This window comes from Nannobrachium achirus (assembly GCF_963921795.1).
Source record: "Nannobrachium achirus genome assembly, chromosome: 5".
In the NCBI taxonomy this organism is placed as follows: Eukaryota; Metazoa; Chordata; class Actinopteri; order Myctophiformes; family Myctophidae; genus Nannobrachium; species Nannobrachium achirus.
Genome location: NC_137814.1, coordinates 63,752,090 through 63,767,445, shown reverse-complemented (window position 1 = coordinate 63,767,445; position 15,356 = coordinate 63,752,090). Strand labels below are relative to the sequence as shown.

Below are 15,356 nucleotides of genomic sequence, written 5' to 3'. Positions count from 1 at the left end.
GATTTAAGAATTGTTTGGGATTTACAAGGCACAACGCTCCGGTTACTTTACTGTTTCGTAGAGTTGTCAGATACGCTTATTCACTATTAAATAAATCCCTTCGTACACAACGATCTATTTGGCTGCTACGAAGCGCTGAAAGTAGGACCAATTCTAAAAATCCTACTTTGTCGGAACACACAGTAGTTTTCTTCCAGTCAGTTTAACTATCGTGTGAAACAATAGTTCGATTTGCCAGGCGCTCACTCACTTTAATTTAACTTAAAGTGGGAAGTCGCCGGAATACCGACTACTTATGCTTAAGTCAGGGTACATGTTTAAAATGTAGCTATCATTAAAAATGTTTTACCACTGTCTTTCAGACGTTTTCGACCCACCCCACAAACATATACAGTACTCAATATGAGTACTGTACATGTACAGTATGAATTATTCAGAACCGTGGCCGCGACTCTGTCTAATCCATAAAGTAAAGGTAAAGTACAGTATGACACTGACAATTAGTGCATTTGCTATAATTCGGTGCGACACCATACGGTACGTCCAGCGTATGCAATAGTCTCGCATCGACACACACAGCAAAATGGAAAAATTACTTTCTGCTCATTTTGAACAAGTTATGATTAATACTGGAAATCAACTAATATCCTGTGCGATTTTTAGACCAAAAATATTTTTTTTTCAGAAATATGAAATGTATGAATTTTCATAAATTCATATCTACAGTATGTACAGTAATGGAACAAGACTCTGCCCCACGTTGGGTGCCAAATATGTAGTGCACATATGAATACTGAATATGGATACAGTATTAATATATATCGTAATATTAAAAATAATATTTCATAAAAGAATTATGAAACATACATTTTCTATCACGCTATTGTTTACAAGCGTGAGTTCTTGGCAGAGTTGCAATAAATGTTCATTACTGTGCATACATACTGTAAAATATGAATATTTACGAAAAAATGACAAATTACCTTTTTAATAGACGAGCCCCCAATTTGTAGCGTTATGACAATAATATTAATATTCATACAAATATTAATATTAATAATAAAAAATATTTTTTCACAAAATGATGAAAAATATATTTTTTCTTCTCGTTCACTGTTCGAAACGCGGATTATTTATATTAGCCACATAAGTCATTTAAGATTCCAGTACCAATCACATCAATTCAAAAACACACGTGAAAGAATGTGCACACTGTTTACTTAAGGTTAAAATATGAAAAGGGTGATTTATTATAAAAATCATAAAATGTACATTCAGACTAGCATAACTATGTCTGATTCTTCAAACAAAATATAGATAATGGGTTCCTAGGGAAATAGTAGGCATAGTATTTTAAAACTGTCAAATTGTTGTACAAAATAGATGGCAGACTACTGTACATTGTTCAGTTTTGCAAAGCGTTTCCCCAAAAACATATATCAAACAATCACCAAAAGAAAAGAACTAAAAGAAATGAAATCAATACAAGATCATTAAACATCTAATCTAATCCTACTCTGAGTTGCCATTGACAATGTGTACACTCACTGCCTTACTGTAGAGGGTCCGTCTGCGTCACGTGTGTGAGAGTAGGAGGAGAAAAGGAGAGGGTTGGTTACTAGCGTAGCAGCCTAGCATGTGCTAGAAGGTCGGCCATGTTGGCTGGGTGTCGTCACCATCATAGATATATATAAAGGCTAGATAGCTCACGCCCGCTGTTGGCCAATGGGGACTGACGACGCTACAGGTCGGCCATCTTGGGACAGGACCGATCGCCCAGTTTAACATTAATTTCTATAGTGCATGTACTATTTAAATGACCAGAGCTTGCTCAATTTTCAACCTATTTTGAAATGGATTGGTTTGTTATAAACCTAAGAAACGTAGCTATGTTACTGTATACTTAGAATAATTATAACCATGGATTTCCATATGAAATAACATTAAGTATATAGGTAAAGTAAAGCAATTAGCTATACACACTGTATTTATAGTAAATATGTAACATGTAATAGTTCCATTATTAGTAATATTTATATTATTTAATACATTATGTATTAAATGTAACAATGTATTTATTTAATACAAAAATCTGTCTCATTTGGCTTATATTTATTTTATATAAAATAGTCTCATGTTGCAATTCTGTAAAATATGAGATTAGAGATGGGCCTTCAAGGTTATTTTATTAAGGACATAACAAAACCAAATAGACCTCTTTTTTAAATAATACATTTTATTTCAGCACTGCAACTGCAAGTCATTTCCCAATCAGTAACATGGCCAATCCTCCCCTCCCTCTGAGATCAGACCACCAACAGCTAGACGAGTAGGCTACATACATAATATATACCAACTATAGTAATAACAGCAATAATCATGATATATAATAATCTTTTTTTTTTTTTTTTAAACCCCATGCTGCACAGGTAGCTTTTGGTGGCCCTTGATATTGAAGTAGGCTACATGCAGTACACCCAGGGGCGGCCTTAGTAATCTGGAGGCCCGTTTCAAGAGCTATTGATGAGGCCCCCCCACGCCACCGCCAGCGCACCCAGGCCATAGTAGCCACGCAACAATTGCACACAGAAGTTGACTTATAGTCAATAACTGCCTGCTATTTATAAATTATTACTAGTAAGACACCCAAGGGTGGAATGCGACCTCAGGGTGACATGCAACCTCGCCCTAAAGGGCGAGGTCGCGCCAATTCTTGACAATCTGGCCAACCACAGCGTTTCTCTGACGATTCTAGTTGTTGTCATTCTGGGGGGAGTTTGTTCATGTTTTTGTGAGGGTATCAACCCTAGGAGCTCAGCACACTCACAGAATCATGGCACACTCACAGAATCAATGTTATGCCCATACATGGAGTTCCCTGACTATGTTATGTCAAAACATGCCCATATGTGGACATTACCAAATATGGGCATTTCCAGATATGTCCTTAATATTGATAACATTGGGACAGGGATCTCCATATATGGGCATGAAACATATGTTAATTAGTAAAGCCAAGCTTAGGTTTGATGCCTTGGGATTTCTATATTTGGACATAAGTGTGTACCCAATAGGTCATCATCTGGAAAGGTAGGGTGTAAATCAGAGTAAAGCAGGCTTTTGAGCTAGTTAGGGTCAGAGATTGATGACATCAGAAATCCCCATATATGGGCATAAAGGGATTTTGCTTTTGGGAATGCCCATCTATGGCATTTTTATTTTATTTTATCCTTTATTAATAAAAATACATGTATGTATCCATATACATATGGAGTTCAATATTGATGTTTTTGGAGAAGGTATGTTGTAAATGTATGCTACTTAGTAAGGGGCCTCGGGTTAGATACTCTTTGTATGGCCTCTGGAGGTCCTTGGCATCGGTTAGTAGTATGCCCAGCACATAAGATGTGGGACGTCACAAAGCCTGCGGCCATGTATCATTTTCCATCAGGCCTGTTGGTTTTCACGCTCCAGTGCGGCGTTCATGCGCTGCAAGTCAATGGCAGACTTGGCAGTCAGACAGACAGCCATTGACTCCGGCCTAACAATGGCTACTTTCTATGACGGTAGTCCCATATGACATGATGGACTGGACTATCTCCATATATAGTGTTATCCACATTTCGTGTAGCTGCCCTGTACAGGAAGTGATGTCACAACTCGCTGACATCACACTGACATCACAGAGGCTTCGGAAGGACGGTCACGAGGCTTCGGACACTCAAGCGACATGATTCTTCAGAGTATATGCGACCTTCGGTCGCAAATTATATCACTACATAATGTTATAGCATTGACCTAAATGGCGTTATATTAACAAGGTTACATGATTATTAAAAAGTGTTATACGTGTGTTGCAAGTTGAACAAGGCTTGCTGGCTAGCTCTTGGAGGCCCCCTAGTGGCTGAGGCCCGTTTCAATTGAAACTGGTGAAACATAGCTAAGGCCTCCCCTGAGTACACCTGTTTGAAGGTTCAATGGACCAATATTATATTGAACAGCTCAACAATGATCAATGAGTTTGGGGGTTAGACTGGAACTTTGGGGGGCTGTTGAGAGGGCGGTGGCGTGGCAGTGTAGAGAGACAGACAGGATTTACCATCATCAAGTATACCTGTAGCATTAGAACTGAATAGCAAAATCACAGTGGGTTCCTTTTCTCAGATGGCATTCAGTGCACTACTTATGGGCTCATACGTTCTTGCTTGGAGTAAACTTTAAAGCCTGAAAGGAGGTAAACCAGACTCAAATACATCCATTGGGGAAACAATTACCCATTATTTAACATATGCATTACTTACTTTACAAGAAGACTACACAATTATAGAATGTAGAAGAATGTTTTATTTGATCATTGTTTGCCTGTTATATCTCCTATGGTACCTACAGCATGGAATTGTGGATGAAATGTTTCCATATATATATATATATATATATATATATATATATATATATATATATATATATATATATATATATAAACACTGAGGAACATTGGCTCGAAGCCAAAATTAGGCTTCCGTATGTGCACACAGAGTTTGAGCGAATGGCCTTTAAAAGGACCGTTTTGGGTAGTCATTTTAGCAATATGGTGCAGCCTCAGCTTAAAATACAGGGACACAACTAACTTCATCAGTGTATGGTGGTGACTGTCAATGCCTGAGGAAAAACACATCCTCTGAACCTATCCTCCTATCCTATGGGCTGTTTTCATCTGGAATCTAGAGGATTGCCTGGTGAACGACCCACTCTGCTGCCTTCAGAACAGATGGTATCACCAGACCTCCATTGATTTTCAGGGTCAGCAGGTGGTAGCTCTTGTCCTTACAGGCAGATTCAGCATCGGTCACAAGGCTGGCCCGGCAGACATCACAGGACAGCTTCTTCAAAGTGCGTTGCACAACAAATCCTGAAATTAGCAGTAGACAGATTATTATAATATTAATATCATTATTACAATAAATTATAAATGCATTCGGGTCCCCATCCGGAATCAATGGAGGTAAATTTACTATAATCATTTTTTTGTCTTAGGAATGTGATAAACACAAAAAAATATTATTGAACTCAAGTCTCCATGGTGTGAATAATCTATATAAAAAAGTCATTTTGGGGGTGAACTACTCCTTTAAGGGTAAGGATGTATGTATGTACAGTATGTATGTATGCATGTATGCATTAGCCTATGCAAACTTTGAGAATAAGACAACCACACTAAAAGAGTTAAAAAGTGTGTAAACAGGTGGTAGAAATATGTCTAAAAGCCAGGGTCAACAACACTCTTGCAATGTTATTATCTCACAGCCCTGTTGTTCCTGTGCAGCAGAACTTGTATTGTACATAGTGATTATCCTAATTATAATATCATATTGTCATATTTGTGGCAGTTGATCCCACAGGTTCCATTTGGATACTCCTTTCATTGGAGCAGCCATAGGCAGCAAAACAATCAGGCATCTTCACAATAACAGACTTCACATACAGTAGGCTATATTTCTGTAAACAAAAAGACAGCAATTCCCTGTATCAATGTATCTAAATGTAAGATATTTTTAACAAACCAAACCGCTTGGAAATCATGTAATTCTGCCTCTCCCACCATTGTAACTTTGCTGTCAACTTTGTAATAATATAGGTCTAGCTAAGCTCACACTCACAGCCTCTTTCTTGTCTCTTAGCCTGCAGCTAAAAAATACAACAATATCCACACAAAGAAATGTAATTTAGACAAAAGATTAGTTGTCATGAAATCGTTATTGGTCTCAGGAAAACCTGATAATATTTGAAAATCTTCTCGATTGTTGCCTTGATGAACTTGCATGCAAGTAGCCATGCCACTTAACTATGCTGCATGCTCTTTTTTCGAAATGAAAAGCTTCAATTTCAACATGTCAACCAGCCTGAATCATAGCCACGTTAATAATGTTTGTAATAATCCAAACCGTTAGTAAATCCGTCAAGATTTCAGAGAGTAAAGAGTTTTTAAGTGTGTAGCTGGGAGGGAATCCGTCAAAAAACATCAACTTTGGGCACTTGGTGACAAGTTTTTGATTTTTGGTATGGTGTTAGGTATGGTTATAAGGTTTACAAAAACCATCGCAAACAAGTTGGGCTCGCCCCCTAGTGGTCTGTTTGCGATGAATCAAATATTCGATACATCAGTATATGGTTGAAACCCCAAATAATTGATAAAAGAGATTTTTCAATGGATTCTGTTACTATTGGGTATGATAAACAACATACTAAAAAATCTGGAAAAAATAACTACCAGAAAGGCACCATTTTCAAGATGGCGTCCACGATGGCTGCCGGGAGCTGAAAATGCCTATTAACTGGGTTTTAATGTGTAAAAAATCATAATAAATCTGCACTTGATGAAGAGTTTTGGATTTTTGGTATGGTGTTAGGTATGGGTATAAGGTTTTCAAAAACCATCGCAAACAAGTTGGGCTCGCCCCTTAGTGGTCTGTTTGCAATGAATACAATAGTAGATCTGTCAGTATATGGTTGAAACCCCAAATAATTGATAAAATAGATTTTTCAATGGATTCTGTTACTATTGGGTATGATAAACAACATACTAAAAGTTTTGGAAAAAATAACTACCAGAAAGGCACCATTTTCAAGATGGCGTCCACGATGGCTGCCGGGAGCTGAAAATGCCTATTAACTGGGTTTTAATGTGTAAAAATTCATAATAAATCTGCACTTGATGAAGAGTTTTGGATTTTTGGTATGGTGTTAGGTATGGGTATAAGGTTTTCAAAAACCATCGCAAACAAGTTGGGCTCGCCCCCTAGTGGTCTGTTTGCAATGAATACAATAGTAGATCTGTCAGTATATGGTTGAAACCCCAAATAATTGATAAAAGAGATTTTTCAATGGATTCTGTTACTATTGGGTATGATAAACAACATACTAAAAGTTTAGGAAAAAATAACTACCGTAAAGCCATAATTTTCAAGATGGGGTCCACGATGGCTGCAGGGAGCTAAAAATGCCTTTTTAACGTGAAAAAATTCATATAAAACATGCACTTGGTGAAGAGTTTTTGAATGTTGGCATGGTGTTGGGTATGGGTATAAGGTTTTCAAAAAAAATCGCAAACAAGTTGGTCTCGCCCCCTAGTGGTCTGTTTGCAATGAATACAATAGTAGATATGTCAGTATATGGTTGAAACCCCAAATAATTGATCAAAGAGATTTGTCAATGGATTCTGTTACTATTGGGTATGATAAACAACATACTAAAAGTTTAGGAAAAAATAACTACTGGAAAGCCATCATTTTCAAGATGGCATCCACGATGGCTGCCAGGAGCTAAAAAGGCCTATTTAATGTGTAAAAATTCATATAAAACATGCACTTGGTAACTAGCTTTTACATTTTGACATGGTGTTAGGTATGGGTATAAGGTTTTCAAAAGCTATCGCAAACAAGTTGGGCTCACCCCCTAGTGGTCTACAATATACTGACCTATCTAATATTTGATTCATTGCATACAGACCACTAGGGGGCGAGCCCAACTTGATTGTGATGGTTTCTGAAAACCTTATACCCATACCTAACACCATGCCAAAATTCTAAAACTCTTCACCAAGTGCATATTTTATATGAATTTTTACACGTTAAATATGCATTTTTAGCTCCCGGCAGCCATCGTGGACGCCATCTTGAAAATGATGGCTTTCCGGTAGTTATTTTTTCCTAAACTTTTAGTATCTTGTTTATCATACCCAATAGTAACAGAATCCATTGAAAAATCTCTTTTATCAATTATTTGGGGTTTCAACCGTATACTGACAGATCTACTATTGTATTCATTGCAAACAGACCACTAGGGGGCGAGCCCCTGCTCCCTTTGAACTTCAAAAGGGCAGTCATTGATTGAGCCATACAAGTGTCGAATAGCTCGTTAGTGATTCTCTCTAATCAGTGAAACATCAAAGACAGTGACCTGTTGGGTGCATGTCATTGAGGGGAGGGGGAGGAGGGATTGTTTTGTGTGCAAAAGTCAAACACAACCCCTCCCACCAGATCGCTTGTGATTGGGAATTTCAAATTTGAAATCCCCTCCCCTTTTCAATCAAATAGTATGCAGACAGGCTCAGACTCTTAAGCTCCAGCGTAGAGTCTTGAAATCAGGCTAGTTTGGTTACACCATGGAGTAGCTAGCCCTCCTTGGGAGGAAATTGGTTAGTCAGTGATCTCCGTGGGGGAAGGGTCCATTCAATACATTCAACCCAGGTCCCTACACCAGGGTCCATGGTTTGAATATGATTCATAACTTCTCGTGTCCATATCTGGCTCCTAGGCTACAATCCTCTCAGGGTTGCCACAAAAAAAGGCTTAGAACTCCAGGAACAGTTTGAATAAGTTGTCATTTTCTATGTCTTGTCTAAAAGTAATCTTCAGTTATGTTGATGTATTAAATGTGATGCCTCAACGTCTCCTCCCACTGCACTCTGCAGTGTTTGAAGCAGCTTTGTATCAGGTCGCAGTTAACAAAACTTCCACCGGTTGTCTGTCAGTCTGTCTGTCTGTCACACGTCACACGTCACACTTTTGCCCTACTCATATCTCCGCCACCGTTGCCCCTATCCAAACTTTGCACACACACTCCTTGGCTGTCAAACCACAACCTCAAAACCTCACGCAAAATATTTGATGACCCTCCCTCCTTTTGGACCATACTAACCTTAAATAAATAATCTACAGTCCGATGTGGTCCCCCTGGCGATGCAGAGCATGCAGAGTGGCAGCTTGTGAAGGGAGAGGATTTCATCTTTGGGTCAGAGGTCGAGTACACGTGCCACTCAGGGTATGACGACACATTCACTCACACTGCGATTTACATTCATTGTGAAATTGTCCTCTGTCCTAAACTGGGATCAATTCACTTTTACCAAGCTGCATACATAAACACACTATTAGACAGCTTGGTATGCTCTTGTTTTCCCTATATGCAAAATCTCTTCGCCAAAAATAGCATAAGCATGCTGAAACAACAGAGACTGACACAATATGTCCATATATGGGCATTCCCAGATATGGGTTTGATATTGATGACATCAGGGTTCTCCATAAATGGGCATAAAAGGATTAATTTGCAAGTTTGGTTGCTGTGATGCGGTTTGGTTTCAGTTCATTCCATGTCCTGTGTTTGTGTTGGCTTGTGAGACACTCCGTTTATTAAACAGCATGAAGTTGTATGTGAATTTCATTTGACTTGTTATAATGACCGTTGACATGCTATGCTGTATTCATTCACATTCATCTTAGCTACCAACTGGTCCGTGGGTCCAGTAAACGCCGGTGCACGTTTAATGGATGGGATGGTGAAGCCCCAGTGTGTCATAGTAAGCACATGCACGCACACACACTCTCTCACGCACGCACACACACACGTGCATGCAAATCTAGCAGCAGATGTGAAACACTTCTATCACAATGCTGTAAAAAACAAACAACAAGTCATTCCTCGCTGACATGAGCCATCATCAATGTCTGCATGCTCCCTAGACACATTTTCTGCTCTTTCAAATAAAAATCTAAAATTCTCAAGGACCTGAGGAGCTATAGACTATTGAATTCAAGGTCTAATTTCCCTCAAACTTGATATGTGGGTCAGTGACGTGACGCCCCAAAAAATGTGTTTTTAAAAAAACTTTAAATTGCAGGCATAAAAGTTATTTACTTTTGTTCTACTCACTCTCAACCTTATGGAAATACATTCTGTTTTTAGATATTTTATTGGAATCAGACTTTATTCAGCAGTTTGTTGTACTTGTGCCTAAAATCGTCATATGGTGTGACATGAAAATAATTGTTCATAAAATGAAAATGGAGTACATCTTTCTTAAGTTACTCACTTTATCAAAGTCCTTTATCATAACTAACCAGTGATCCACTATAGTTTTTTGAAAATTAATTATATCTGTATGTTTTTTTCATAATCGACACTCTGTGTGAGGCCCATGTTCATGATCTTACAACATATTTTAAATGTATTCTGTCAAAACTTTCTCTAAAATTACACAAATATTTGTGACTCTTCCTGATAATATTCTCTATGTAATGCATAAACATTTTTTTGGTTTAATCATTAATAAAGGTATGATTTTTCACTATTTGGAATGTCACACCAAATGATTTAGTGTCACACCGTATGATCATATCTTCATGTGTCAAAACAAACTGTGTTTAACCTACCTATTAGTGAGTACTGAACTTTACTGATTGATTAAACAATTACCCAGGATAACATGGCCTTAATATTTCTGAACAGGATATTATTGTAGGGCTTTAACATGGGATAAGAAAGAATTGTAGTAGTAGATGGATGATGAGGATGTGCACAGGAATGCTACACACACCTAAGTCTTCTGCCGGCCCACGGCAGAAGGATCCTAAAGAGACAATAAGGCGCATAGCCACACTTGGAGCCAAGGCAACATTTTATTAACACCAATTAGTGGAAACAGAACTCAGCATTCAGGTAAATTGCTTTTTTCCGAAGTCTCCTGAACTTGAACACAGCATTTTGTGTTGAACAAATGTAATTAGGAATCATGACATTACACCACATCTCCACTAGCTAAAGAGTGCTGGGTTGCGCAACTCCAAAAATAGCTGATCTACAAGCACAACGTGTTGAGCGCTTGTAGATCAGCTATTTTCGCTAGTTTTGTCTCGGGTCCTACCTTAACACTGTCCACTGTCCAGTCCAGTGAGTGAAAGTACAAAAGTATTAGATCAGATTAGATTATACATTTAGACTGTATTGTACATCAGCCAGTCGTATTTGGTGAGGGTAGCAAACCGGCTGCCTTGTTGTGGTTCTGCTATGCCACAGACAACCTCCTGCTCTTCTTAGAAAATGCAGTCTCGCCCCTTTGGCTCCTCTCTCCTTGCTGGGTCATTGTTTAGTTTCTCCCTGTACTTTCTCGTTCTCTCAGCACTTGTCATTTCCCAGCTGACAAAAGAAAATGGAATGTATAGTTTAAGACAAAGAGAAAATATTGTTTAGATTGAAACAATATGTTAAGGTTTCTGTGAAGGGGTTTCTGCTCTGTCTGATGAATTTGAAGTATCACTGAATGAAGCTAAATTACATTTTATGTAAAAATGTTTAAAACAAATGTTTAAATGTACAAAAGAAACATGGAACTTTGTTATTTATTGTTATATCTGTAGTTAAATACAGTATAAATCATATGGTGTGACAATCAAGTCATATGGCGTGACAAGCAGACCTGTCACACCATATGATTAAGTGTCACACCATATTACTGTTTTCTGCATTTAGGTTTACCTTGAGGCTACTATGTACACATTAGCATGCTAACAGCATGCTAGCTATAACAAAGCAGCCTAGATCTACATGGAAATATGACCAAAACTTCAAATAACTTAAGCTTTTTTTAAAGAAAAGGTGTCACACCAAAAGACATCCAGAATGGTGAGTTTGTGAACGTTTCAACAAGATGGCATTTCATGAAAATGTTAAAATCATAACTCACCTCAGACACCTGTCTTGCAGTTGTGCTGGGAGTGCTGAATAGCCTTACAGAAGAAGGACCTCTCTAGCCAATAGGTGTCCAAATAATTGCCTGTTTAATTTTTCCAAACTAGTGTCACACCAAATGATTTTGGGTTGGGGGACAAAATGTTTTTGATCAGAAATGACTGAAAACATTATGCTTTGACTTTGAAAAGATATAGGCTCAAAATAGACATTTTTTTTAGCCTAAATTCATTTTCAAATGATTTTTAGCAATTCTTTTTCTTAGTTTTATTCAAGTTCCCACTTTGAGAAACAAGGTCAGGACAGTCACACCATATGAGTTTTGCCATGTTTGGTTGAAGATTCTGAAGAAATGAGGAATGAAATGTTTTAATCTTGAGTAAGTTCACATAAAGCTTAATGTCCTGCACAATATTCAGAAGGTTTTTGACAAATATATTTTTTATTTATACATGTTTGACACCGAGGACAGCGAAAACGTTACGTCACGTCACCCACCCACGTGCCATCAGCGGGGCATTGTGTGGATGCTGCCAGAATTCTGCCGCAAAAAAGGCTTGTCTAAAAGTAATCTTCAGTTATGTTGATGTATTAAATGTGATGCCTCAACTCCTACAATTCCAAGTATCCCTCACTGCAGCGTGCAGAACTGGGCGGGGACGGCCGTCTCCTCCCACTGCACTCTGCAGTGTTTGAAGCAGCTTTGTATCAGGTCGCAGTTAGCCTCGGAAACCCAGGCTTCTTTTGGCGATCGGAAAGAAAAAGAAGCCTGGGCGATTGCGTTATGATCACTGTTGTAGCAAGTGTAGAAATTCCCTAACCAATCAGAGTGCAGAGAGAGTCGCACCGAATGTGTTGACATCATGACGCAGCAGCTTCTCTGCGCTGAGCAGAGGAGCAGAGGGGGTGGGGGGGGGACACATGCTATTGGCCAGAGACTCGCGGAGAGATTCGCTGCGCCCGCCCATCTGCCTACGCAAACTGTCCGTGTTAGCTCAGAGTGGGTCGCAGTTAACAAAACCTCCACCGGCTGTTTGATTGATTGATTGATTGATTGAAGACTTTATTAGAAGTTTGCATAGGAAAAGGTACAGTTTCATGACGGTACAGTTCACTGGTACAAGGTCTACTAAAAGGAGATCCATGAAAAGACTAAGCTTATTTCCACAGGAAACCATTTAAGTATCTCATATAACATTGAATGACAGACGAATAGAACACAGTACTATGCTGTAGATATGTAAAGAAAAGAAAAATGGTCTGTCTGTCACATGTCACACGTTACACTTTTGCCCTACTCATATCTCCGCCACCGTTGCCCCTATCCATGCCAAACTTTGCACACACACTCCTTGGCTGCCAAACCACAACCTCAAAACCTCAATATTTGATGACTCGCCCTCCTTTTGGATCTGATCATACTAACCTTAAATAAATAACCTACAGTCCGATGTGGTCCCCCTGGCGATGCAGAGCATGCAGAGTTCCAGCTTGTGGAGGGAGAGGATTTCGTCTTTGGGTCAAAGGTCGAGTACACGTGCCACTCAGGGTATGACCACATATTTACTCACACAGCGATTTACTTTCATCGTGAAATTGTCCTCTGTCCTAAACTGGGATCAATTCGCTTTTACCAAGCTGCATACATAAACACGTTATTAGACAGCTTGGTATGCTCTTGTTTTCCCTATACGCCAAATGTCTTCGCCAAAAATAGCATAAAACACACTAAAACAACAGAGACACAATATATCCATATATGGGCATTTCCAGATATGGGCTTGATATTGATGACATCATGGTTCTATAGGGACATAAAAGGGACAAGGACCGAATTAATTAGCAAGTTTGGTTGCCGTGACGCGGTTTGGTTTCAGTTCATTCCATCTCCTGTGTGTGTGTTGGCTTGTGAGACACTCCTAGCGAGACATATTCTTCACCCCGTAACATTATTTATTGTGTGCCGAGAACAGCTGACATACAAGCTCACAACCGTGTCGCGGATGTGACCACTGTGAGCTTCCATGTGCAAGTAAGTAAACAAGTAGCCTTGTGAACCAACCCGAGCCATGTGGGCAGGAGCCTATCTCCTGTTTCTGTAGCGGCAGGTGGTTTAGGTCTGCTATTCTCAGCTGTTCTCTGCGCGTGTCACATCTGGAAATGCATTTATTAAACAGCATGAAAGTGTATGTGAATTTCATTTGACTTGTTATAATGAAGACATGACCGTTGACATGCTATGCTGTATTCATTCACATTCATCTTAGCTACCAACTGGTCCGTGGGTCCAGTAGGCCTAAACGCCGGTGCACGAGTAATGGATGGGATGGTGCTGTCCCAGTGTGTCAGCAAAGTAAGCACATGCACGCACACACGCACGCATGCGCACGCACGCACGCACGCAAGCACGCACGCACGCACGCACGCACGCACGCACGCACGCACACACGCACACACACACACACACACACACACACACACACACACACACACACACACACACACACACATGAAATCTAGCGGCAGCTGCATGTGAAACACTTGATAATAAATCCAGCTTCTATCACAATGCTGTAAAAAACAAACAAGTCATTCCTCGCTGACATGAGCCTTCATTAATGCTCCCCAGACACATTTTATGTTCTTTCAAATAAAATAAAATTTCTAAAATTCTCAAGGACCCGAGGAGCTATAGCCAATTGAATTCAAGGTTTAATTCCCCTCAAACTTGATATGTGCCATCAGCGGGGCATTGTGTGGATGCTCCCTGAATTCTCTGGCAATAATCCTCTCAGGGTTGCCACAAAAAAGGCTTAGAACTCCTGGAACAGTTTGAATAAGTTGGCATTTTCTACATCTTGTCTAAAAGTAATCTTCAGTTATGTTGATGTGTTAAATGTGATGCCTCAACTCCTACAATTCCAAGTATCCCTCACTACTGCGTGCAGAACTGGGCGGGGACGGCCGTCTCCTCCCACTGCACTGAAGCAGCTTTGTATCAGGTTGCAGTTACAGTAACAAAACCTCCACTCCATTTTTTGCCAATCAGAAGAGAGCAGAGAACCCATACAACAGTGTTGATTTTGTCGACTAAAACTAAAACCATGACAAAAATGGGAAATGTGTTAGGGAGGGCGAATGAGATCCAGACAGTTGAACAAAAAGACAAGTCATTTTATATTTGGTTGTGCTCTGAAAATAGCAGATCTACAAGCTCACAATGCCTCGGTTGCGGCGCGTTGTAAGCTTGTAGATCGGCTATTTTCAGCAAGCAATCAAGTGTATCATCATCAGGCATTACGACATCATCAAGGACTGCCGAAATACATTTTAGTCGTGATATAGTCGACTTAAACTAACACTAAAACATTTTAGAGGACTAAAATACGGCTGAATTCTATTCCAAAGACTATGACTAACACTAAATCAAAATTTGCTGTCAAAATCAACACTGTAAACAGGATAAATAAGTGCAATTGGAAGCAGGGGTGTCACAAGGGGTAGGAAAGTGGGACTGAGTTACTAGTGCCCAAGGTGGTGGAGAGGCCTTAATTATGCTATACTTTAGCTATTGAAAAATAGCAGATATACAAGCTCACACAGACATGCAAACAGCCCCAAGGTGAAAAAGGTGAGAAATTTTTATGGGGATAAAATGTGCGCCGCGCACAGCGTGGCGCGAAATTTTTGACCATTGTTTTACTGAATTTGCACGTTTCTAACTCGGTTAAACAGTGACTTATTCATACATATCATACATATGCAGCAAAATTGGACTTGTTGCCTACCACCAATTGTTCTAGATATAATAAAGAAAATTAAATCTAAAA

The 15,356-nt window shown here is 39.3% G+C and overlaps 1 protein-coding gene across 4 annotated transcripts in view; it reads left to right on the top strand.

Annotated features, from left to right (window-relative positions):
- Nucleotides 1-15,356, top strand: part of LOC308285754 (sialoadhesin-like) — a 177,527-nt gene that overhangs the window by 133,064 nt on the left and 29,107 nt on the right. For all 4 annotated transcript variants that reach the window (XM_080726609.1, XM_080726608.1, XM_080726610.1 and 1 more), the window contains 4 exons: nt 8,718-8,820; nt 9,282-9,358; nt 12,973-13,075; nt 13,794-13,879. In XM_080726609.1, coding sequence (XP_080582735.1) covers nt 8,718-8,820; nt 9,282-9,358; nt 12,973-13,075; nt 13,794-13,879 — 369 coding nt within the window. The remainder of the gene's footprint in view (nt 1-8,717; nt 8,821-9,281; nt 9,359-12,972; nt 13,076-13,793; nt 13,880-15,356) is intronic.